The sequence below is a fragment of the Polistes fuscatus genome, unplaced genomic scaffold (genome assembly GCF_010416935.1).
Source record: "Polistes fuscatus isolate 324 unplaced genomic scaffold, CU_Pfus_HIC Scaffold9, whole genome shotgun sequence".
In the NCBI taxonomy this organism is placed as follows: Eukaryota; Metazoa; Arthropoda; class Insecta; order Hymenoptera; family Vespidae; genus Polistes; species Polistes fuscatus.
The window spans coordinates 4,243,847-4,270,954 of NW_025113173.1; the positions used below are offsets into that span (position 1 = coordinate 4,243,847).

The following is a 27,108-nucleotide window of genomic DNA, read 5'->3' on the forward strand; positions in this document are numbered from 1 at the left end:
TATTGTCAAATTATTAACCTATTATGTTTAAATAAATAACTCTTATTTTAGACGAATCTAATTGTGGTTCTTTCAACAAATTAAGGATTACAAACATATTATATATATATATATATATATATATTCGATTTCCTATTATAACAGAACAAAATGTCGAGGTATTAGAAAAGGGGTGAAATTTATCTCAGCGAGTCTTTAACGTCTCGTGTCAGTCTATGAAGGGTTAAAAAGAAGGTAGGTCTTTCTTGGGTGACAATAAGAGACAAACGGCGCGGAGAGGGGGGGGTAGAAGAGAAAGGTGGGTGAGGATGAAGAAGGGATGGGGTATATGGGTATGAGTATGGATGTGGGTGTGAGAACAGAAAGAAAAGAAAAGAAAAGAAAAGAAGAGAAGAGAAGAGAAGAGGAGAGGAGAGGAGAGGAGAGAGAGGAGAAGAGGATAGGTGTCGATAGTGGAGAGGAGGTAAAGCTGGGCAGACTCCAAGTCATGCAGTGAACGAACGAACGGTCGTTGCATACAGGAAGACAATCTCTTTCTCTTTCTTTCTCTTTCACTCTCTTTCTCTCTCATATTCTCTCTCTCATTCACTGTCTCATTCCTTCTCGTTTTTTTCGCAGCCAAACTCGCGAAGAGCTGAGAGTCCCGGTGAGAGGTTTCACCAGCCGTAGAGTATCGTCATTGTCTATTCTTCCCTATTTGTCACGCCTTTGCTTTCACAAGAGGCATACCACGCGGCTTCCTCCCCCTTTCCTCCTCCTCCTCCCCTCCCCCTTCTTTCTCTCTTTTTCTCAATTTTTCATTCTCTCTCTTTCTCTGTGGCTAGTTCACGTAACGTGTAACCATGACGACGAAACCTGTACACGGGGTTACTTAGACACACGACACGCACCTCCTCACCTCACCTCACCTCACCTCACCTCACCACACCTCACCTCTCCTCTCCTTTCCTTTCTTTTCTATCCTTGCACGTGTACGTTAAGGGAACGACGATGATATACGGAAAAGGAATGAGAAAGATTTCAAGAGAAAGAAAGAGAGAGAGAGAAACAGCCGAGGTGAGAAAAGGGTTCGAAGGAAAGACAGAGAATAATGTTAGTCAGAGTGAGAAAGAAGAAACGAGGAATACACGGCACTTGTATCAGACGGTGAAGGGGTTCATAGGGCGGAAGTACAACGTAGCGCGTGTCGCGCCGATTCAAGGGCTCCTCCACCTTTCCCTCCTACTCCTCCTTCTCATCCTTCTCCTCATCCTCTTTCTCTTTCTATCCCACACTAACTTTCTCTTCTACCAACACATCCCTTCCAATCTTCTCCTTCCTCTTATTCTCTTTTCCATCTTTTTTGCTTCTAACGATGATATAATTATTATTATCAAATTAATAATATAATAATTGTAATTATTAATTTTTCTAAATTATTTTTAAAATAATAAAAATTTAAATAAATATATATAATATTATAATAAATTTTAAAAATTTTAACCCTTCCTTTGTAAGATTTAAATTACTTTGATTTTATCGTAGAAATGAATTAATTTATTCGTCTAATAATTTTGTAATATAAATAATTGTTTAAAACAAAATAAATTTGTTCACTCTGTTACAATTATCGTATCATATAATATATAAACTTCTTATCAATGTTCTATTTCTAATATAATACATCAATTTTTCTCTAAATATACAAATACACCTCAATCACCCATTTTGATTGATCTAATATTACAAAAATATGTATACTTATTATAATAGTTGCATGTTTTAAAACGAATCCTTCATCGAATATTGTTTCTCCTTCGTGTATTAATATTTTGTTCTCTTTTTTCTCTCATAATTTTATACGGATTATTGGAAAAACCTCTAACGATAAAATCAAATCTTTCATCGATATTCGTAGCACGGTAATCAATCGAAAAAAAGGAGAACGATGAAAGGAATAGAAAGGAAGGTGAGACGGGGGGAGGGGAGGAAAAAGGTGAGGGTTAGGAAGAGGAAAAGAGATGTTGGCACGTTAAAAGCACGATAAACCAGCGTAGGAATCGTCGACGGTTAAATCACGTTACTCTGATCGTCGTGACACATGCAATTTTTCGTGACTGATTTTCCGGACCGGTTAACATCGGTGATTCAATCTCTTGTACGGCAGTGAGATTCGATCGAACGCGTCGCCGTTGCCCACGATTGCATTAAAAAAGACTAGCTAGCGTCGGCACATATTCGAGAGAGAGAAGAGAGTACGAAGGACACATACGAATAAAAAGAAACAAATAGAAATAAAAATAAATAAAAAAATTTCCGAACTATACGAAGCAGAGCACGTTTCGTTTCTATATTTTCTATCGTTTCCTTTGTGTAACTACGATATCTCCTCGTACCACGACACACAAACGATCAATGTTAATATCACTTACCGATTTTTTCTCTATTTATCTATCCATCTATCTATCTTATTCTTTCTATTTCGTTTATAAGTATGTCAAATAACAGTTAAAAGAAATTCGACTAATTTTTGTGTATTTTTATTCCATATGAATTGCTAAAATATATATATGTAGGATTCGTGAAAAAATTGGGCCGTTGGACAGACTGGACCGGGACTCGAACCCGGATCTTCCGCTTTCCGGGCGACTGCTCTTTAACCAATTGAGCTATCCAAGGCCCACCGTCCAATCTCCTCACGAACGCCTACCTAAGTGTTTGGGCTTGGAGGTGTGCTCGCATCCCACATTCAACCCCCCCGCAACTACATTCGACCCCGAATGTTCGTCATTTCGACATCTTATAAATCTTTTTCAACGAACCGACAAACCAAAAACTGTGTCCAACCTCGATCTTTAATACAGACTTAACCAACGCTGTATAACTTACACGAGGGTGCTACACACTATTTCGCGCGACACGAAAATTGTCAAAATATTCCCAACCTCGATTTTTAATACAGGCTTAACCAATGCTGTATAACTTACACGAGGATGGAAAACCTCTTCCCTGAACGCATTGCTGTCTAAAGGCCGTCTTGCCTAGTTCCCCAGCCAATCGTTCACGTCGCCACTATACGTCTTACGTCGGCCTAACCTCTCTTTGATAGATGTTCAATTAATTATTTTCCCTAATTATTGCCCGGTCGTAGAAGTGTGACACGAAGCAAACCTCCATCCCGGCTGAATCCCCAAAATGTAGGATTCGTGAAAAAATTGGGCCGTTGGACAGACTGGACCGGGACTCGAACCCGGATCTTCCGCTTTCCGGGCGACTGCTCTTTAACCAATTGAGCTATCCAGGGGCCCACCGTCCAATCTCTTCACGAACGCCTACCTAAGTGTTTGGCTTGGAGGTGCTCGCATCCCACATATATTGCATTATAAAATTAATGATTGAATATCAATTTTCTGCAAGTAAAATATAATTATACATGGTTTCCCATATACACATTACTATTTTTACATTGAATCCAATTTTCCCATTGTCAAATAAAATTTGACATCCTTTCAAATATTATAAATAACATTTCGATAACCCTATTCAACGCAACGTATTCATTCGCATATAACTATTAGATTATTTCTCGAATGTAATATAGAAAGAACCAATCGACCAGATAGGTGAACATCTTTCTCACCAGAATGAAAATGTTCGAGTCATCTTTTTTGCCAATTGAAAATGTTCATTGCTAGCGTCTCGTCGTTTTATAAAATAGGGTACAAAGTGGGATGGGTGGGGGGTGTATTAGGAGAAAGGGGTGGGAAGAAGGAATGATAAAAGTTGCCTGGGGGCAACTTATTCCCTGTTCCCTTTCCTCTACCACTTCCATACTGTAGAAAAATATCTCGAGAGAGTATCGCCGAATAAAAAAGAAAAAATAGAGAAAAAAAAGAAGAAGAGAGAAAGAGAAAGAGAGCAAAAGAAAAAGAATGAGAGACGATATATGCCAGCTTTTGCTCTCGTTGGTCGTCTAGCGATATCCGTTTGCTGCCACGGTATCAAGAAATAAGGGAGAAAAGCACACGAGTAGTGGTGGTGGTGGTAGTGGTGGTGGTTAGGGTTACGATAGGATATGCGAACGAGAAGAGAGAGTGGGAGAAGAAGGGGTGGGGGTGGGGGTTGAATGAGGGAAGTAAAGTGGATTTTAATATCGCTTATTTATTCATGCTTATGGCGGCAGCCCCACTTTCGACCGACGTGGATTTCCGTAATATCGACTTCGTACCACCCCCTCGCCAACCCTTAAACCCCCTCCTTCTAACCAACCATCTCTTTTTCACTTACACATATCTTTCAAATTGTACACGTAACTGCATACATCGAATATACTCTCTACGCGTGTATTTTTCTATATTTGCCAATACCGATAGTAAACTCTCTCTCTCTCTCTATGACTGAACTTTCTTCAAACTTTTTATATACAATTTTGTTGGAGACCTCTTTTCATTTGATTATTGTTATTATTATTATTATTATTATTATTATTTGATTTCTTTTTTATTTTGATTATCCGCTCAACTTTCTCAACTTTCTCACGTTCATACGTTTATTCTTTTCTCTCTAATTGAATTTTATTTCTTTTACGATTTATTTGTTTTCTATTCACAGACTATCGCTTATTCGTACGATTAATATTCCAAACGATAGTACGATAGATATAAGATGAAAATGTAATTCATTTTCGATAGATTAGATCGTATTAATGAAAAAGATTTCATACTTATATAAAATTTCGGTCGGGGGAGGGAGAACGGTGTGGAGAATCTAGCCGAAGTTCTCCGAACAGCAACGAACTTACAATTTTCAAAGAGAAAGAATGTAAAGAAACGTAAAGTATAATAGAAGTAGTAGAAGAAGTAGAAGAAGAAGTAGAAGAAGAAGTCAAAGTAAAATAAGAAAAAGGTAGGAAGAAGACTATGGATGAGAAGGAATGAGTTTAAAGTGTGTGCGCGCGTGTAGGAGGGGGGTGAGTGGTGGTCGGTGGTTAGTTTGATGGAGAGGGGAGTGGGATGAAAGAGAAAAGAGAGAAATCGCAGACTTTAATAACTTCGTTGCTTCGGAGAAATTCTTCTCGCGTCGAGGTACAATGCGGAAAATCGAGAACACTCATGCCGCGGAAAAAGGCGTACCAACGGAACCCTCCCTCCCTCTATCCCTCTATCCCTCTCTCTCACTCTCTCTCACTCTTTCTCTCTGGTGCCGTAATTTACGAGAGAACGTGCCAAGCTTTGGAAAGCGAGTAAATATCATCGCTCGTCTTTCCGCCAAGCGTCCAAGCGTCCACCACCCTCTTACACCCCTGACCTCTTCCCTAACTTCCCTTTTCGAAGTTACCACTACCACTACTACCACCATTCCACCATCCCACTAGCACCAGTACCACCATCTCATCCCCCTTTTACGCCGAGTTTTCTTCTCCCAACGGTGAACCAGTTATAATCAAGGGTACTTTCAAGAAGAAGCAATTGAATTTGTTCGGACGGTGTCCAAACTCTAACCTCTTGGCTGCTGCTGCTGCTGCTTAAGTTTACTCAAGCTTCGAGTCAGTCATGAGATCTCTTTGCAGAAAGAGAAAAATAAAAGGGAAAAGAGAGAAATGTGTAACCCGAAAAACTGCTGCGAAGGAAGAGGGGTTCGGAGGGGGGAAGGAAAAGGAAAAAGAGGAGAAATCATTTCGAGCTTGCTTCGAATTAAATAAGTTTAGAAGCACGTAGGAGATGGATAGATAGAAAAGGAAAGGGAGGAAAAGATTGTTGGGATGAAGGGTGATGATGCTGGAGCAGGAGGAGGAAGCGGGGGGGTGTATAGTATACAGGGTGGATATATAACTTCGAAGAGGAGAGATGCGACGATAAACGGACCGAAGAGAACGAATTCCATGAGCTTTTTATCGTGATATCCCACTCTTTCCCTTTCTCTTTCCCTTTTCTTCGTCTGTCACCCTTCCGGCAAATTTAGAACCCTCCTTTCCCTTTTTTTTTTTTACCCCTCGCGAGTTTGAGAGATTCGATGCACAAGACGATAGAAACAGGTTCCTTCGATCTCCCTTGATCGATTCTTCTTTTTCCTGTTTATGGCAATCCCGGTACTTCCTCTTGCTTACCATTTTACTTATCATCCTATTCGTTCGTCCCTTTTTACAGCCTTAAGAATTCTCTCTCTCCCTCTCTCTCTCTTTATTCATTTCTGCTTCATTTTTTACCTTTTCTTTTCCCTCTCTTAATTTTTTACTTCCCCTTTATCTTCATATATATATATATTTTATTTATTTATTTAATAATATTTTATTGAGCCTAGAGCCTAGGCTCCCTAAAGGCCATTAATTACAGTAAAGTACAATATAATATATAGATAAAACAGAACAAAAATTAAAATTATGTAATTGTTATTAAACTTATCATTATATTAGTAGTAACGCACAGTAAGTAGATAAATGTAAAAAGAAAATAGTAAATAATACATAAATAAAAGTATAACAGTTCTATAATAGTGGTATAGTAGTATTGGTTCAAAGCAATAAACATATGGTTTTAAAGAAAAAAAAAAAAAAAAAAAAAATTAAATTTAAATTAAATCGTAATTCACAAAACACGCTGAATATCTCTATCAATAAGTAGGTATAACATCTTAATCTGAATTCTTTATATTTATATAAAGAATATATTATATAATATAATATATATATATATATATATATCTTACAATTTCTCTTTTCATTTATATTTTTTCTTCTGCCCCCTTTTTCGTTTCGTTAAAGAAAAACTTATTGGATCCAGGGATCCTCCTCCTATCCCAATCGAGTTTATTTTTATTCCATACGATTCATTCGTTCCGAACAAGACTCACGGTAGTTAAAGCTTCAGTATTATATATATATATATATATATATCCGAATATTACGAAGATAGGAGAGACATTTCTTCTTCTTACTCGCGATGGTGGTCCCACGAGCCTCTTATATTCCCCTCTCCCTCATATGAAAGCCAGTTTTCTATCTTACCCTTGTGGCCTCTCCTTCCGCGTTGTTTCTTTGGCTTATACCACCATAGAAACGATCCTCGCTTCGAGTAATAGCAACTTCCGCTAGCTGGATTCGCTACAACGAATTTCCTCGATTGCTTACTTCGACAAACTTTCTTTTCGCTTTCTTCTTCTTTCTTTCTTTCTTTCTAAAGCCCTTTCCTCGTCTCCCCTTTTCCCCCCTCACCCTAAACATTTCCCCACGATTTGTTTTTTCTTTTAGGAACTATCACCGACAATCGGTAAATGTCGCGAATCGAGATAAATAAATAGATTTGATAGTCTTGCTCGAAAAATGTCGAGGCTTGCACTTTTCGTAAATTCATTGCTATCCTGAAATAAGGTAAAAGCCCCCTCGGTTGGCCAGGCCCCCTCTATTGGCCACTTTATGCCACAACAGTGATTATAAATTATATGCTGATGTGCACATGGTGACAGTTTTTAAAAAAGAAAATTCTAATTTTAAAATATCATTGAAAGTAATTCGGATTATTTTAAAAATATATTTAAAAACGAAAAAAAATAAAGTTGTGCAAGACTTCTGTTTTGGATGGTTTCTTGTTAAGTAAGGTAAGGATACTGTGATTTTTATTAACCTATATATTTCATTTTTGACAATAGCAACCAAAATATTTTTTTTTCTGCAATTAACATAGCTTAAAATTATTATAGAAATTGAAAATTAGGTGATTTTTAATTATTCTCCATTAAAAATATGGTGGCCAAGCATGGAGACAGTATTATTGCCTCTGTTTTTATCATTAGCCAACTTATGGCTATTCGCTTTGAGGTTATATATATTTGTACATAAAGTATTCAACTAGTTTTTTTAATACTAATGAGTAATTAATTTCTTTGTACACGAGTTTTGAATTATTCAATTTTGATTTATTTAATAAATTAATTATTAATTAATTATTTATTTTAAATAGGAAACATGGCCAAATGAGGGGACATGCGTGGCCAAAAGAGGGACAAAGTTGGCTAAAAATAGGGACATTGCAAATCTATGTTTTTTTTTAATTTATTATTAAAATATTTATGAATAATTTGTCTTTTCTTTATTTTTATTCAAAGCTGAAAGCTCAAGCTTACAGGTTAAACCATTAGTTTAGATGTAAGTTATTTTATTGAATGAATATAATTTTTCTAAAAAAGAAAACGGCTTAACTGGCCAACCGAGGGGGCTTTTACCTTACCACGTAGAAAATTTCTCTTTGGAAACAATATTCCTTTTCCCATGTTTCCTTTTTCTTTTTTTTACTCGAATAATCCTTTTACGTATCTATCCCTTTTCTCATATCATTTCTAAATTTGATTAGTTAAAACGTTATAATTAATGATATTAAACGCGCGACAATAATTTATTAGATTTTCACTCTCTAATCTCTAATCTAATCATCCGTAACGTGTTAACCCTTGTAATTACACGTACCAATAGAAATCAATGATGCGCAAGCTAAAGGATAATGCTTGCCCGATTACACGAATAACTTATCAATACGTTTCATCGATATCTGCAAATTACTTCATAATAACATCCTAATAGAAATCTATAATTGATGTAACGTGCAAAACATTTTACGAATATTTACAGATTACACGTAATTATTATTGATCACATTAACACGGGGATACAGGCTTTACCTCTCAACTGATGTTAGTTCTAATCTCAGTTCTAGTCCCATCTGTTGGAACCGGCTAATTCAATGGTTACATTTCGAAATAGAAATCCAATGAGTGAAAATGTAAACGAGGTGGGTGGGTGGGTGGTCGGTAGTGATGTTGATAGTAGTGGCGATGGTAGTGGTGGTAGTGGTTTTGAGATAATATGCTTGTTCGATTGCAACGTAGAATAACATAGACAAGTTCCTTAAAAATTCCATCTATGTGAAATGCCGTTGATGATAAACGTCATGGGTAGGATAGAAACAGACGTATTAACTCGAAGATGAGATACGTTAATTATTACAGTGAATAAGAGAGAGAGAGAGAGAGATAGAGAATGAGAGAATGAGAGTGAGTTCCGATGGACGACAGGTCATTGGGAGCAAGCAGCAGGTTTTGTCGAATGTTTCTTTGTGATAGAAAGCCATTCGTATGACCACCATCGATGACACCAGCACGGAACGAGGAACACGTTATGCAAAGTGAATTATTCGCACGGCAACACGAGGGCTCGAACGAATCATTTCGTCGATCATCGGTCGGCAGCAAGCTGGAGCCGAGATAATTCGTTCCTGGTAGTGACCAGGAACAGCAGCACCAGCACCAGCACCAGCAGCACGTCTATAGGTTGGCAATTAGGTACCGTTGTTGTCCGTACTAATAAACGGATGCGTTGACACTAATACAATATACTGTCGTTGAAAGGGCGTGGGCGTGGGCGACTAACGGGCCCGCCTGAATTATCCGTTAATGGACAGCGATGTTGCGGTGAACCCCGATTTATTCGATTATTTGCGAGATTGGTGGTAGTGCTATACCCGGTGCATACCGTAAATTGGGTATTTCCAAAGATTTCACGCATCGGTCCGATAAATGCAACTAGCACGACGACTTTCCCCCTTTCCCCCTTGACCCCCCCACCACTTCTGGTGGTACATAACTATACTACTCTTCTATTTCCTATACCTTGTCTCACGAATCGAGTCTAATCGAATCGAATCGAATCTAATCAAATTTAACCGAATCGAATGGAATCGTATCGAATCGAATGGAATCGAACATCTCGTTCGATTGTTCCAACCACATCGGATATAATATCTCTATCTCTCTTTCTCACGTGTATTAATTTATCATCCAAAGATTTTTTGTCACTCTGATTACAGAACAAGGACACAACACGAGTAAGAAGAAGACCACGTTCTCCAGGTTATTGAGGGGCTTAAAAACACACAAAAAAGAAAAGCAAGGACAAACTCAAGGCTCCCCTAGACACGGTCGAACGAGAATGGGTGTACCGCAGAGAGTAAGTATGTTTTAATAAATTAAAATAATGTTTATAAGTATCTTGAATATGATTATTATTATACCGATATATTATTCGCCATATAAAAAAATGATCAAATTAATCGCCATTAAATGTTACGTTTCCCCGTGTAAAACGGATGTACGACTTTAATTCTCTTTCTTTCTCTCTCTCTCCTCTTTTTTTTTATTGTTATTTTCTTTTTTTAACAATTCGCAGTTCCACGTAAACGCGGTAATAACTTTTTTTCAAGCCTAGTGCATAAATTTCCTCAAGTTCCGTTCGACCTTGATTAACTCCGAGGGGGTGCAAAGTTCACCGAACACGAAAATCGGCACTCAGTCGTTGTTACGAGCTCGAAACAAAACAAAACTAAACAATACAATACAAAAATGCAATTCCTGCGTAGCATCAAAGGCCATTATTTCTCTTCTTCCCTTTTTTTTAACATTTGTTTGTAATTTTTCTCTTCTTTTTCTTTTTGCTTTTCTTTTCTTTTCTTTTTTTGTAACTTTAGTTTTTTCCGAAGTACGAGCACGTTTTTTGGGGTCATACGAGTCTCCTCTTTGCTACACGCGACACAACTAAACGAAGAACGAAGAGAGAGAGAGAGAGAAAGAGAGGAAGATGGAAAGAGAGAAAAATTGCACGACCCGGAAACGCCATTTAATTCCGTTTCATGGGCCGCTTACGTTTCCGCGCGTCGTCAACTCACCTCGTAAATCTGTTACGCGTAATTTCTCTATAACGCACGTCATTGTCATACTGTTTAAAATCACGGCTGAATATTAAAATCCACCGAACTCGTCGCCAACTCGTCCTTCCCTCCCTCCCTCCCACCCCTTCCTTCCTTCCTTCCGTTTTTTCTTTTTAACTATCACCGAAAAACTCTATTGTTTTAAATTAATTTTCAAATTATTATTATTATTATTATTTAAATTTCATTTCCCATCGAATTTTTCATTTAAATATTATTATTTGAACAAACTTTATTTGCAATCGTTTAATTTAATTATTAATTGTATCAACGACACATTTGTTTAGAGAGTAATATATTAAATGATAATTATATCTAAATGTTAAATCATCTAATCAAATATTAATTATCGCAGAACTACACTGATACATAATTAAACCCGATAATAATCTAATTATCATTTAAGAAAATATTAAATAATAAATTTTAAAGATCGAATCTATCATAAACATTTTTATAAAATTAAATATATAATTAAAAATACACACGTAAAAAAAGAAAAAAAAATAATTTATCACGATAGAACACACGAATTAATCGATTAGAAAAATAGTCTAAAAAAGAAAAAGAACAAATATTACCCAATCCTTTAATCCTCCCCCATAAAAAAGAAATAAACTAACAATATCTACATATATATTAATAATTAATCACACATCGAAGATTATTTACTCCTATCAAATAAACTCCAAACTGTTCTGATATAATATAATATTGGAACGATTTACTCTCCCATGTATATCATCCAAAGTCAAGTATAGTAAATTCTGAAAGTTCACTGAACACACATGTGAATACGTGTACAATACATATATAGATAGTTTAGAAGGATAAAAGCAGGATCAAGCGTTGGTATCAGGATATCCAAGAGAACGTCATTCGTCCTAGTCGTACGTAGATACACATATATGTATAGTACACTGCATGCTGCAACTATTCTCTCTCTCTCTCTCTCTCTTTCTACAATGACCCACCATTCACGTTCCTACAATAGAAGCTAGCCGACACGTACGACGACGACGAGTTCTCCGAGGATCCAAGCATGTCACTCTCGACTAGAGTATAGCGAATTGTCGTCCCTGCTGACCCAAACTTCGTCCTTGCAAAGCCGTTTATGTCAACGTTTCTGACAACGTCAACGCGATCAACCCGCATCACCTCAAATACCACCAAACTGTGTAACCTGAAACTTCTCCTCTTTACCACCCCTCACCACCACCAACCCTACCTCAACTCTTTTTCTTTCTTTCTAATTTTATTTTTTTCTTTTGATGTTATACTTCTTTTGGCGCGTTGAGGAAAATGTAATGGGGAGTAGTGATTTTGTTCCGAGCGTCTGGAAAAACGACACCATGAAGTTTGTCGGTATTTTAAAGCGATTTCAAGTATGCAGCATGAAGTTGTCTTCTCTTCTTCTTCCCGCCTTTTTTTCTCAAGCGGGTCACCCATCCAAATACTAATCGTACTCAGCGCTGCTTTACTTAAATGATCGAGCGGGAACCAATGCTATCACAGCGTCATGGCTGTTGACGCATAAAATAATTCGATATATCTCTCTTATATTTAGTGTGGACCGATTGAAAATATGTTTCCTTTCTTTTTTTTGTTAAATAAATAAATAATAATAATTAGTTGCTTATGTTCTCATACTTTCAATCTAATATTTTTTTGAAGTTATTTTTGAGGTTATATTCGTTTCGATACGCTAAAGAAGTATAACTTCTTACGTGCGTACATAAGTACACACACCAGTTTTTTTTTTATTCTTTCTTATATATATATAATAATTATTATTTTCTTTTTTAAGTTATATTTTTTCTTTGAAGTTTTTTTGAAATTATTTTGAAGTTATTGAGGTTATGTTCGTTTTGGTACGGCAAAGAAGTATATCTTCTTACGTGCGTACATAAGTACACACACCATTTATTTTTTATTCTTTCTTATATATATAAATAATTATTTTTCTTTTTTAAGTTATTTTTTTCTTGAAGTTTTTTTTTGAAGTTATTTTTGAGGTTATTGAGGTTATGTTCGTTTTGGTACGGCAAAGAAGTATAATTTCTTACGTGCGTACATAAGTACACACACCAGTTTTTTTTTATTCTTTCTTATATATATATAATAATAATTATTTTTTTTTTTAAGTTATTTTTTTTCTTTGAAGTTGTTTTTTGAAGTTATTTTTGAGGTTATTGAGGTTATGTTCGTTTTGATACGGCAAAGAAGTATAACTTCTTACGTGCGTACATAAGTACACGCACCAGTTTTATTTCTTTTTTTTTTACCTTTTTCATTTCTTCTCTTTCATCTCAATCTTTATTTTTTATTTATTTGTTTTTATAAGAAGCTATCGAAGATGAAAATGCAATTGATAGGTGCACAGGGAGGGATTTATTTCAAACCTCCATCGTATCCTAAATATTCCCAACTACTTTTATTCTTTTTTTCCTTTTTATATTTCTTTGACTTCTTCTTTCTATTTTTAATTTCTATTTTTAATTTATATTTTTATCTGCATTTTCATCTTTATTTTATTATTCATTTTGAATGTTTCTTCTTCTTTACGAGAGAGGATCGAAGAAAATGATATCGATAGGTGAGGATTAGATTAATTTGAAAAGAAAATATTCAAACCTCTTTACCTATTTTCTTCTCAGGAATATTTAATTCACGGTGTGTCTGTGCTTTCACTTACTAAAAGTATAATGAAAAATCCGTTGGTATATTCTCTGTGATCACCATTTCTCTCTCTCTCTCTCTCTCTCTCTTTTGTTCATTTAAGTGGCTACGATATCAATGAAAACGTCGCATTTATTCGTTATTCGTTACCTTTATCACGGGAACTTCTCTCCGGCTATTCTGCAAATGAACATTTTCAAATGCGTATGGAAAAAAAAATAAAAAATATAACAAAAGTGTATGAAAAAGAGAGAAAGAAACGATAAAGAGATCGAGAAAGAAAGAGAGAGAGAGAAAAAGGGGGGGAGTGAAAATGAGAGATAGGGGTAAGGGGATACTACTGGTTTTGTATTTCAAACCAAAATGGGCTACGGTAAATTGCATAAAAAAGGACATTGTTCCGCGTCGACGATTTCATTGCAATAGAAATGAAACCAAATCCGCATGACAAAGGAGAAAAATATTCCGGAAACGAGTTTTCACCTGGCGCGCATGCGCATGAATTCTATCGATGGTGGGATAAAATACTTATGCGGCTTTATAATACATAAATACGTGGTGTATGTAGAACAAACTGGAACGATTTAAAATGAACGAAGGTAAAAAAAAAAAGGATAAAGAAACGATAAGAATGAAATAAATGAAAACGAAAGAGATAGATATAATATTAAAGATATATTAATTCTTTTGTTTGTTTTTTTTTTTTTTTTTTTAATATGGGAATATAAAATTATGCGAGTACTAAAATTATTTATTTACAATTCTCAAGCAAGTGTTAAAATCATTCATTTATAATTTCATATAATGAAAATTAAACGTAACAACGCGTAAGAGAAAGAGAAAGGGGGATTGAAAAATATATTAGGTTGTAAATATTTTCAAGATTACCGCGCGAGAAATGAAATAATAACATTAATTATACATTAAATGCGTCCAAATGCATTTCGGTTAGGTATCGTGCGAGAAGAGTGCACTTTAAAATTAATTAAAATATGTTTAATGAAAAAAGTTTCCTTCCAAACTGAATTATAATTGGAATATTAGATGTAATAAATAAAAAAAATGAAGATTTTATATAATCGTATCGTTCATATATAAGAAACAACATTATTATTAAATTTACAATTTATAAAGTAAACCGAAGATAAGGAAAAAACCACTTCTTGCAAAGAAGAAAAATATAAAAACGATAGACTTTTCAACGAGGAGAGATGTCATCCTAGCCGTGGGTTTTAGAAAAAAATCCAATGGTGTTCTCTCGTTCCCAAGTGCGTCATTTTTCGATCGTAAAACGAAATTGTTTAATCTGTAGGGAGCATACGATCGTGACACGTCCCTCAACATAGAAAATGCTTTCGTGCGTTAGCTGCTCGCTCGTAGAGAAACGACAACGGCAGATAATATGACTGAGGGAAGAGAAAAAGAGGAAACAGGAAAGAATGGTGGTGGTGGTGGTGGTGATGGCAGGTAGTGGCTTCAACAAGAGAACAGGATGGCCAGGAAGAATCCCATGGGAATTTGCGCCCTCGACCGAATGGGAAGAGTTTCGCACGGATACACACGAGTATGCGAGTTTATGGTCGTAATACGGTCTTGCGTTATCGACGTTCCTCTCGACGAAGCTGTTTGATAAACCAACGACAAATGTGCGAATACATTGACGATCTTATCACCTAACGTACCTACTACTCCTCACCCTCACCCTCACCCCCACTCCCCCCTCTCACCGTCACCAAACTATCCGAATTTTCCTATTTTCTTCTGCTTCCTATTTTGCTGACACTAGACAAAGACCGAATGAATGAATGAATGAGTGAGTGAGTGAGTGTGTATGAGAAAGAGAGACAAATAGAGAAAGAGAGAGAGACAATAAACCACAGTTATCACCGTGGTTACCCGCAGAAATTCGTCAGCCGCAACGTCAACGGCCTCGAACCGTTTGCATTTCGATGCATTCCTTCCTCGTATCTTTATTTCTCTCTCACTATCTCTCTATTTATCTTCCATAGTTAGTTTATCTGTTCTTAAATGAACGATATATCATCATACGTCATGATTTTATCGATACATCATAAAGAATATAATTTGATTTATTTTTAATACTAATAAATAAAAAGTACAGAAGAAATAATAAATAATAAATAATACGGAAGAATAATTTTCTCTTTCTTTCTCCCATTGTAAATTTATCTTTATTTAAATGAATGTAAAATTATATATAAAACATGATTTTATTGATACATCATTAGCAACGATAACGTATCTTAAGGGGTTATACGCAGTTGCGAGGCTCGAAAAAGACGTATTTTCATGAATTTTTTCTAGAAACAGTTTTTATTTCTCAAACAAAAGTGATGGTAATTCAAATAGAGCCAACTTTTGAGAATACAATAGCGCGTCGATTATATAAAAATAATAATCTGCACCGCTCCTGTAGATGATTTCCTGAACGTCCTCTAAAAAAAGACGTTTGGCGGTGATCTTCATTTTGGCGGTTTGGATTATTGAAATTAAAAAATATGGTGGATTCTTTTAAAGGATAGATTAATGCAGGTATTGAAACCAAGGAATAATAAAAATTTTGATTTTTGACAAAATGGCGTCTATTTGAAAAAAAGTTGTTGTTTTTGACTAAAATTTTCGCTCTAAATTGTTACAAAAAAATAGTAATAAATTTTTTTAGAAATTATTCCTTATATTTAATACCTGAGGAATATATCTAAGAAGATTGTGTAAAAATTCGAAACCGATCGGTTAAGCCGTTTTTGAAAAATCGAGATCACCGGCTTTGAGAAATACCGTTTTGAGAAAAACGCGTTTAAAGTTTCAAAGAGACGTTCACACATAGTTAAAAATTTTTGTTTGCAGCTAACATGAAGTGAAGAATATTTGTCGGATCGATTTGAAATTTTCAGAGAATATACTTAAATATATGTACATTCCGAAAATGAAAAAAAAAATCGATTTTTTTTAAATTCTAACTGCGTATAACCCTTTAAATGAACGATATATCATCATACGTCATGATTTTATCGATACATCATCGAGAATATAATTTGATTTATTTTTAATACTAATAAATAAAAAGTACAGAAGAAATAATAAATAATAAATAAATATAATAAGAATAATAAATAATACGGAAGAATAATTTTCTCTTTCTTTCTCCCATTGTAAATTTATCTTTATTTAAATGAATGTAAAATTATATATAAAAGACGATTTTATTGATACATCATTAGCAACGATAACGTATCTTAATAACTAATGACAAAGTTAAGAATGAAAATGGGAGGAGAATAAAAGTCGAAGAGACAAAAATGTAGAGAAAGAGAAAGAAATAAAAATATGAAGGGACGAAAGAAAGTCGCACGAGAAGAAGTTGGGATGATGAGTACGAGTTGAAAGTTGCGACAGTGAAGAGGAGGAGGAAGAGGAGGAAAAGGGAAGAAATACGTTGTTAAAGAGACGAAGCGTGCACGTGAAAAGTCTGCCACGTAAAAGAGAAAGAGAAAGTATAAAAAAAAAAATCAAGAAAAAAAATCAAGAAGGAGAGAAAGAAAGAAAGAGAGATGTGGAAAAGGTTGGAAGAGTCCGGCTGTGATACGTAAGAGTAAGAAAGCGATGAGAGAATCCGAGAAGGGGAGAGAAAAAGGAGTAGAGGCTTTCAAGAGGATCCCCGACAGTGGCCCCGGGCCGCGAGCACTATCTCGTTTAATTAAGCGGACTCCGAAGCAAGGACCGGCGTCTTCTTGTCGTGGTAAGATGCCAGGGAGCCATTGTGCGAGCTTTCAAAGCCCACAACGCCCGTTATCCACCACCACCCTAACGACAAATCTCCTCCTTACTTTTCACCAACCCCCACTCCCCCCTCCCTATCACCGTTTTCCCTTAGATCTACCCCCTTTTACTTTTCTTACGGTCAAACGTATTATTTTTCTTCTTCATTTTCTACCTTAACGAATCCAACCGTATACGTTTTTTTAAAACGTTTAAACTATAATGATATTTTATTTTTGAATAATTAGTTGAATTTAATTGGTATTACTATATTTGGTTATTATTCTATTGTGTTGTATGATTTTTATAAATGTTATATTTTTTTTATTTTATGGGTATATTATTAATTAAATGAATATTAGATAATAATAAGATTTTATTGAGAGAAAATATTTTCATTTAAATTTGCGAAATTATTTTTAGGATAAATTGTACGTACTTTTTTTTTAATTTAATTGGTATTACTATATTGGCTATTATTCTATTGTGTTGTATGATTTTTATAAATGTAATATTTTTTTATTTTATGGTTATATTATTTAAATGAATATTAATTATAATAAGATTTTATTGAGAGAAAATATTTTCATTTAAATTAGCGAAATTATTCTTAGGATAAATTGTACATACTTTTTTTTTTTTAATTTAATTGGTATTACTATATTTGGTTATTATTCTATTGTGTTGTATGATTTTTATAAATATAATATTTTTTTTATTTTATGTGGGTATATTATTAATTAAATGAATATTAAATTATAATAAGATTTTATTGAGAGAAAATATTTTCATTAAAATTTGCGAAATTATTTTTAGGATAAATTGTACATACTTTTTTTTTTAATTTAATTGGTATTACTATATTTGGTTATTATTCTATTGTGTTGTATGATTTTTATAAATATAATATTTTTTTTATTTTATGGGTATTATTAATTAAATTAATATTAGATAATAATAAGATTTTATTGAGAGAAAATATTTTCATTAAAATTTGCGAAATTATTTTTAGGATAAATTGTACGTACTTTTTTTTAATTTAATTGGTATTACTATATTTGGTTATTATTCTATTGTGTTGTATGATTTTTATAAATGTTATATTTTTTTTTATTTTATGGGTATATTAATTAAATGATATTAATTATAATAAGATTTATTGAGAGAAAATATTTCATTAAAATTAACGAAATTATTTTTAGGATAATTGTACATACTTTTTTTTTTAATTTAATTGGTATTACTATATTTGGTTATTATTCTATTGTGTTGTATGATTTTTATAAATGTTATATTTTTTTTATTTTATGGATATATTATTAATTAAATTAATATTAAATTATAATAAGATTTTATTGAGAGAAAATATTTTCATTTAAATTAGCGAAATTATTTTTAGGATAAATTGTACGTACTTTTTTTATTTCTACTTTTAAAACTTTGAAATCTTTATACTAGACATTACTTTTTTTTCTTTTATTTATCACGAAATTTCTTGTGTATCTCTAATATTTCTTTTCCACTAGAAAGAATATAAATATTAACTAACGTGATGTTTGTTTTAATAAAAATGTGACGTTTAGTTGAGAAAAAAAAATTGTTTTAGGTCGAGTCAGACTTGACATAAAAGATCAAAGGATTAAAGGATATAACATGGATTTTGAATTTTTACTCGAAACAATTTTTCTTTCGTTGTATTACCAAAGAATATAAATTTTTTTCACGAAAATTCTACCCCTAGACACCTTTTTTTTAAAGTTTATCTTAATATAATTTTTATTTATACAATACGTGTGTTATATATAAATTTGATGATTTGATGATAACATATGTTCTTTTTTATTTTTTCTTTCGTCGTAAAAGATAAACAATTTTATTCGAAATAATCAACACAAAAAAGAAAGAAAGAAAGAGAGAAAAACCAAAGAACAAGTATAAAACAAATGTATATGATTAGCTATCGAGAAAATCCTTGAAATAATTTCTTTACATTCTAAGAACCTCGTATTTCCGATGATGTGCCATCTAAAAGTTGTCCTCTCGTAAAATCCTTTCTCTCCTCTCTCTCTTTCTCTTTCTCTTGGCCATGCAAACGTACTAAACGTCGGACGTTTTAATCCCAAAAGTAATTAAACGAAAAGCGTAGGAAGTTGTTGGCATACGCTCCGAGAGGATAAACGTCTAAATTGGAAAGAAAGAAAGAAAGAAAGAAAGAAAGTAACGGTGAAAAAAAAATAGAACGAACAAATAGGAAAAAAGAGAGAGAGAGAGAAAGAAAGAAAAAAAGAAAGGGGAAATATTTTTAAAAGCAAGAGAACGAAAGGCGAAGGTGAGAAAGGTAAATGAAAAATGAACGAAAGGAGAACAAATCGAAAGTAAAAAAATCAAATGAATGGAGTAGAACGATTAACTGCGGGGATGTTCTTTTTTTAAATTGATTCGAACTGGCTGACTGGTTGGTGGGTGGGTGGTGGTGTGCGGGTGCTGCAGCAGCAACAGTAGCACTCGAAATGGGAAAAATAAGAAAGAAAAGGGGAGAAAATCAGGGAGAGAAAGAGAGAGGGGGAGAAAAAAAAAAGAAAAAAAAGATTCGACTTGGTTGAAAAGAATTTTGCAGAGAAGTTGGTTCGACGGGATGCGACGCGACGCGACTGCATACTTGCGAAGAAGGCGTCGACGTTCTTTTCTCCGTTTCACGGGGTAGATACATTTACTAATTAGAACGGGCCCGAGTGAAAAGGTCAAGCCAGAACGATACGTGCCAGTACTCAGACGATGGGGTGAGGTGAGGTGAGGTGTGGTGGAACTGGTATGGGGTTGGGGTTAGAGGGGTTAGCGTCGAGGTAAGAGAGAAGAAAAATAGGAAGGATGATGGTTGATGTTGGTGGTGGTAGTAGTAATGGTAATAGTAGGGATGATGGTAGTGGTGGTTGTAGGGTTAAAAGGGGGTTGATAGGGTTGGAAAGTGAGAAGGAAGAAAGAAAGAAAAAAAAAGAAAGGAAAAGAAAAGAAAAGAAGAAAAGCACAGAGACCCTGACACTGAGGGTGTTTGTCGACGAAGGGTGAGCGGGAAGGGAGAGATGAAAACGTAAAGAAGAGCGACGAGAAAGAAAGAAAGAAAGAGATAGAAAATAAAGGGTTTCGAGAAGAGGAACGTCGAGGGACGTTAAGGATCGCAACATCGATCGTACCTGAAAGGTACCCACCAGCCCTTCTTTCCTCGTAGTTGTGTCGTGGTCTGCACACCTTTCTAATTCCTCTTTACTCGTCTCTGTCTGTTCCACCTGTCCGTCGTCATCCCTTCGTCGTCTTGCTACGCTCACCAAGGTAAATCCGGATCCTCTTAGCACCCTCCGTCGTCGTCGTCGTAGTCGTCGCGTACGAAACGCATGACACGCATTTGCGTCAGCGTAATCCCGCCGCTCGACTAGACGTCGTTCCTGCATACACTTATCTTTAACGCCTTCCTCTATCCTTCTTTAACACACCCCATGTGTTAAAGTACGATACCGTTAGTGTTACTATAGAACAACCACCCCTCATTCGTGCCACCTTCAATCGTTTTCACCAAAGCAAACCCTCCTCCTCTCTCTCTCTCTCTCTCTGTTTCTCTTTCTTCGTGGGGTGGAAGTATCGTCGGGAAAAGGGTGAATTGTAATCCAATCGTCGAATAATATTAATCCCATTGTCAGATTTATTCGTCAACTATATAATACACACACACATATATATATAAGGTATATTCTATATGGTTCTTATAGGGATGATGTCTTGGAAATATAACTGCCTTGAGTTTCTGCAAATAAAAGATTCTCTCGATTATTTATTAATATTATTCACGCTAACCTACATTATCTGCATTGCGTTACATTGTAAAAATACAAATTACACTTAAAACTACACTATGTACATTAGTTGCATTACCTGCAAATAAGAGAAACAACATTTACAGCTAATATTCATTCTTATTTTATTGTCTTATTACTAGCTACGCAATTTGAACTCTAACCGTCCCTGCTTAGCAAACTACCAACCGTTTCTATATTTTCGGTCTCTTTGTTAACGTTCCCGAATTTTTCTAAGCCTAATACGCCTGCGCGTCTTAACTGTAGGACGGCGGCCAATTTAAATTATTAGTAAAGGTGACGAAATATAAATAGTAATATTTCGTTACATATATATTGATATTTTAAGGACGTTGATATTAATATTTTAATTATTCATGTCACGTATATATATAATTGTATGCATTATTCTTGCAATAATAATATTTCTTGAATTTTTTTAAACGTACGCATTCAACGATTTAATATACATCAATTATTTCTTATCATATTTATCGTTTTCTGTGACTTATATTTTCCTTAAGATGGGGGAAATAAAGTTGCTTGACGAATTTATATGGAATTAGGGTGAAAATATCCACGCTTATATTTTTCAAGGGTTAGAGGTGTCCGCGTGACAGGAAAACGTCGAACTCGGTGGTGTCTAAGCTACTTACGAAAGAGGCAAAGGGAAAGAAGGGGGAGAGAGAACCCGCGAAATTTGCATGAAATATGATCGCCTCGTGGAACACCTATGACATACGCCTTCCATGCCGCGTAAAACATTTTCACGACGAGCTATACCTAGTTTTCCCAACGCCCTAGACTTTCTTCTAGAAAACCTAACCCCGACCGCCTATTCTATTTGCATCTAAGAGAGAACAACTAAGAACGATATCGTGTACAAGTTAACCCTGTTTCTATAAAAAAAAAAAAGAGCAAGAACACATGATTTTATTATTATTATCCCCATAAATACAATTTCTACTCTTATAATAACTGTCATATTTCGTTAACGAATTATTTCTTTCGCTAAATATTTCGCGTAATGTCAGTTTAAAAAAAAAATAAAAGAAAATATATACGCATACGTGTGTATATGAATGAGGCAGCATGTTTTTTAAGCATTCTCTCTCTCTCTCTCTCTCTTTCTCTTGTTTGTTTTTTTATCTTTTTATTACGTGTTTTTTCCCGTTCCCCCTTTTCATATCCCGAAAAGAAGAAAAAAGAGAAATAAATAACAGGAGATTAAGGAAATTCTTTGCACTCTTTCTCCTACCACTCTTCCGGTATTATTCAGACTTAGTGGACGTCCACACGTTTGCGGTAAAATCCCGGATTGGAGAGAGGTAAACAAACGGCTTTAATTCGTTTAGCGTATTCTATGGCCACGTGGTTTCATTAAATCCCATACGTGGTGGTAGTCCAACGTAGTCTCATACTTGTATTTCCTATTTCATCGTACAAATCCATACACGTTCGATAAACATGATTCTATCATAAATGTAAAGAGAGAGAGAGAGAGAAATAGAACAAAGCAAATGAAACATTTCAATCCGTCAACATCTAATATACCCAAGAGAATTAAAACCCTTTTTTCTTGTTCGTATGTTAATCATAGGTCGATACACCGGACAGCGTCCTTCAAAGTGGATTAGGTCCCGGACCGGATATGGGTCACACGATATTACGTTCAATGGTAGACCCCCGAGATTACGACCGACTGAGGTATTTACAAATGAATGGAGGTCAGCCAAATAGCTTTGAAGAGACCATAAATAGGGTAAGTTCTTCATAGAAATGTTCAAAATAGCGCGTATTATGAATTAAACGAACTTAAAACATTGACAATTAAAATCATATCAATTCGTAGTTGAAAGTTCAAGAGGCTTTGAGGCAAAAGGAACGATTTCATAAAGAACACGAAGAGGTTGGTATCAATTATTTCACTAAAATATATATATATGACGATAACTATGACAAATTGAAACAAATAACAATTTGCAATAAATTTAAAAAGAAATGAAACTAACTCGATTCACTATGACATAATTATTGATACTCTCTTATGTGTGTGTTATATTTTATTAATTATTTTGTATTCTCTCTCTCTCTCTCTCTTCTATAGATATTGAGAGACATAAGACACGGATTGATGCAGTTAGGACGAGATGGACGAGGTCAGGTTACAGGAGGTAAGTGGAAAACGGGATCATTGATGAATTTTGATATTGAAAACCGATCGTATCTGCATTATTTAGATGACACCTACATGTACGATGAAGATGCCAGATGTGGAGGTACCGGTGGTTTGGGTGGTGGTTTAGGAGGTCAACATTGGTACGATGAACCACCATACGAATCGGACCCGGAAGATTTTCTTATGGGAGCAAGTGGAGGTCCCGTGCCTACAGCTACCATTCAAAATGGAAGGTAAATATTCGGGTATATGTGTATTATGTATATATGTATACATATAATGTATTTACATAAACGTTAACAGCTTTGAACTCGAAAGTATTTTGGTCTAACTCCGTTGGGATATTCTTGGTTTGAAGTATACTTTAAAGTATCTTCTAAAGAGATAAACCGACACGAACTAAAGAAACTTATCCTTAGGGATTGGAACGATTTTGTAGATAACAAAAAAAAAAAATTAAAATCTCTATTTCCTGGAATACATTGGACACAACATTCCTTCGTAATTCTGTTAAACAATTAAATCTATTTGTACGATATCATTTCAATCTTAACTAAACACAAATATTACCCTTATTTGCATACGTTCAAACAATTTACATAATTGTTATCTCAAAATACTCGACATAATTCCCATCTGTGCTAATTATCCCCACGTAGGAATAAAATCTACTCGCGAAAATGATTAAAGTATAGAATCATCACGCGTGCAAGAGTTTGTATTATTTATTTTGATTTGAATAATTCTAATTTTCTCTCCCAAATCCTACAAGAATTTTAATTAAATTATTCATTAACTAAATTATTATCATATATATATATATGATAGGTCAACACAATGTGTTAACAATTTCAAATTATAATGTAATTATAACAATCTAATTACAGAGTATGCTTTACGTTAAATCCAAGACCGGAAAATAGAGGAGAAGGAGTGATCTCCTTGAGAACAGCAGGAGACATAAGTCTACCACGTGAACGTTCAAAAGGAGCAGCTTCGACGATGCGAGGATTGATCGTACCTCAAGGCCATAACAATCCACCTACGATCATACCTTTAACGCACTCCAGGGCTTCACGAGAGAGTGGAGATTACGCGAGCAGTGACGTTCAAGTAAGTTCATAATAATATATCTCTAATTTACGAAGAGATTATTTTACTTCAAACGAACGATAGGATGCATAAATCGTATTTACTATGATTATACTACTTTAATATATAGAAACATTAAATATGATTACCCTTTAATTACTATACTACCACACATATATAATATATATATAGAACAAAAGAATAATACGAATGGAAAATAACTTTTAGTCAAAAACTTTAGTTATTTATTTTAACACACACACATAGATGACTCTAGAGATGAAATTGGAAGGACTTATGAACAAGTAGCGAGTAGACTGACTAATTAACATAACACACATATACGTGTATACTTATTAATATGTATATATATATCAACATTTACATACAAGATATAATATAATATATATATACATACTCGTATATATAATATTTTAGTTATTCTCTATCGTCATTTCCTCTCCCGTTTTGCTTACGCTCCATTCCTTGCTAAACATACAACAGGCACCACCACCACTACCACCACCAACAAACCCACACGGATATATACGACTCAGAGAAGACATTTCCCACAGGTATACGTCACGCGAGATGATTCATTTAACTCGGACGTGTTGAGTGCGAGCCTCGAGACGATCGAACGAGTCCGACTCTATAGTAGTCGTAGTAGTAGTAATAGTATTATAGTAATAGTAGTTGTAGTAGTATAGTTCATAGTATGAGAGAGAGAGAGAGAGAGAGAGCAAGACAGGAATACAAGAGAAGATTGGCTTCCGGTGCTTGGTCAGCACCTAGAATGATGTGTCCGGCTCACAGACATCATGCCTTCCGATTTCCTTCGACGTTTACACTAATCGTCTCTCCTACTATGATTACGTTTCATACTATAGCATGATCTATCTCTTTCTCTCTCTCTATCTTCCTCTCTTTGTCTGTCTATCTTTCTCTAAACCACATATCCCATCGTTAACATTGACCATTACTAATTATTTAACAAGCCATAATTCCGATTAAACTTGCAGTTTGATATTATTACTCATCAAATCATTTCTAATGATACGTCCTCGTTTATGGGATGATCATATTCGATATCAGCTTATTCGATATAGAGAACATTCATCATTCTACGTTAACCATTGTCTCTAATTATTAATTCTGCGTAACGATAATTAATTTAAACGTTCGTACGGTTATATATTAGGTTGGGATATATTTTTCATTGATTTTTATTGTATCTTTTTTACGAAGAAAATTCTGATCACGTCTCGTGCGAAGTTCCTCCCTCTAGGATAGAGATATCTTTGTTGTTTATCGATTATTTCGATTATATCTTATGATATTCATTGATATAATTAACAATTATAGAAATATGCTAATTTCTATCCTATCGATTATTTCTAATCGATAATGAAATTACGTTTCTATTATTTCTCTCCGTCGTGAATAATTTTCTAAAGAAATTAATATTATTACATTAACAATAATTATCTATAACATGAAAAGATCCGTAGTTTCATTGATTCGTAGAAATAATTTAGTAATTCAATGTATATACGAAATATATATATATATTTGATTGTCCGGAAAAATTCGTATCGATTTATAAATATATATACTATTTCAATCAAAATAAAAATATAATATTTATTATATATATTATTTATTATAATTATATTATAATATAATAAATATAATTTTATAAATTATTTTATAATATAAATATAATTATTATAATTATTATAATTATTTTATAATTTAAATATAATTTTATAATTATATTATAATATAATAAATATAATATTATAAATATAATTATATTATTATATAATATAATTATATTATTATATATATATAAATTATAATTATATTATTATATAAAAATATAATATTTATTATATATAATATTTATGAAATATTTTCCTATTTAAAAAAAATCGACACGAACTTTTCGGGGGTGGGTGGAGGGTGGGTGCAATCCAATAAAATGCATCTATATATCATGCATTTAAATTTCATCGTCCTCTTCTCCTCACCTCTCCCCCAAACACCTTCCCCACTTAAACACACACTCTTTTTCGTATTTCTACCACCGCATATACTGCGTGATTAGAAAAGTCTCTGCGAGTATGAACGTTTTAGAGCCGGAGTAGCGGGGAGGAGGGACTTTCGCCGAGCCAGAGCAGCGACTACGAGGAACAAGAAGAACTTGAGAACCAACACTCCGCCGCTACACACACAGTACGTGACATATAACAGACATCCTCTCTATTCACAAATCTTTTATTTCGCTTTTATGTACCGATAATCACTCGCCTACCTTGTACCGAACTCGTTATGTTTGCTTGCACGATATCAAATTTTTGCATGATACGTTTATAATAAACTAATGACAGAAAATACCTTTTCTTTTTCTATTTTCTTTATTTTTCTTCAAGATCAAGATCAAAATCGAGAGAAGCATGTTAGATTGCTAAGCTTTCCTATTTATATCCTCTTCTCTTTCTATCACTATAATCTAAATACATACACACATACATACATATATGTATATATTTTATGAAATATGAACAAAAAATACTTTTTCACCGATCGAATATACCATACAATTCACATTTTCTCAAGATTTTCACGCGTGAACTTCGTATACGTTTCTACGAACTATTTTCCTATTTGAAAAGCTCGGTCATAAATGCACGATAAGCGGTGCACGATAAGCAAAGCACGTTTGTTGCATGTGAGTATGTAGATCTTTACCGCAAAATCACATACCTACTACCCTCCTCCCCTTCCTCCTCCTCCTCCT

At 34.2% G+C, this 27,108-nt stretch overlaps 1 protein-coding gene and 1 long non-coding RNA gene across 3 annotated transcripts in view; one reads left to right on the forward strand and one right to left on the reverse strand.

Annotated features, from left to right (window-relative positions):
* The window catches only part of LOC122525421 (SAM and SH3 domain-containing protein 1-like), a 303,496-nt gene that overhangs the window by 270,505 nt on the left and 5,883 nt on the right, over window positions 1-27,108 (forward strand). Inside the window, exons 5-11 of one of the 2 annotated variants that reach the window (XM_043648211.1) lie at window positions 9,834-9,973; window positions 22,635-22,796; window positions 22,887-22,943; window positions 23,142-23,208; window positions 23,275-23,446; window positions 24,101-24,326; window positions 26,445-26,543. In XM_043648211.1, the coding sequence (XP_043504146.1) occupies window positions 9,834-9,973; window positions 22,635-22,796; window positions 22,887-22,943; window positions 23,142-23,208; window positions 23,275-23,446; window positions 24,101-24,326; window positions 26,445-26,543 (923 nt within the window). The remainder of the gene's footprint in view (window positions 1-9,833; window positions 9,974-22,634; window positions 22,797-22,886; window positions 22,944-23,141; window positions 23,209-23,274; window positions 23,447-24,100; window positions 24,327-26,444; window positions 26,544-27,108) is intronic. The other variant, XM_043648212.1, reaches the window with a different exon arrangement.
* Window positions 20,861-21,213, reverse strand: LOC122525473. Its single transcript, XR_006305802.1, has 2 exons — window positions 21,114-21,213; window positions 20,861-20,985 (listed from the first exon to the last, which is right to left on the reverse strand). It is a non-coding gene; the product is annotated as an uncharacterized LOC122525473 (long non-coding RNA).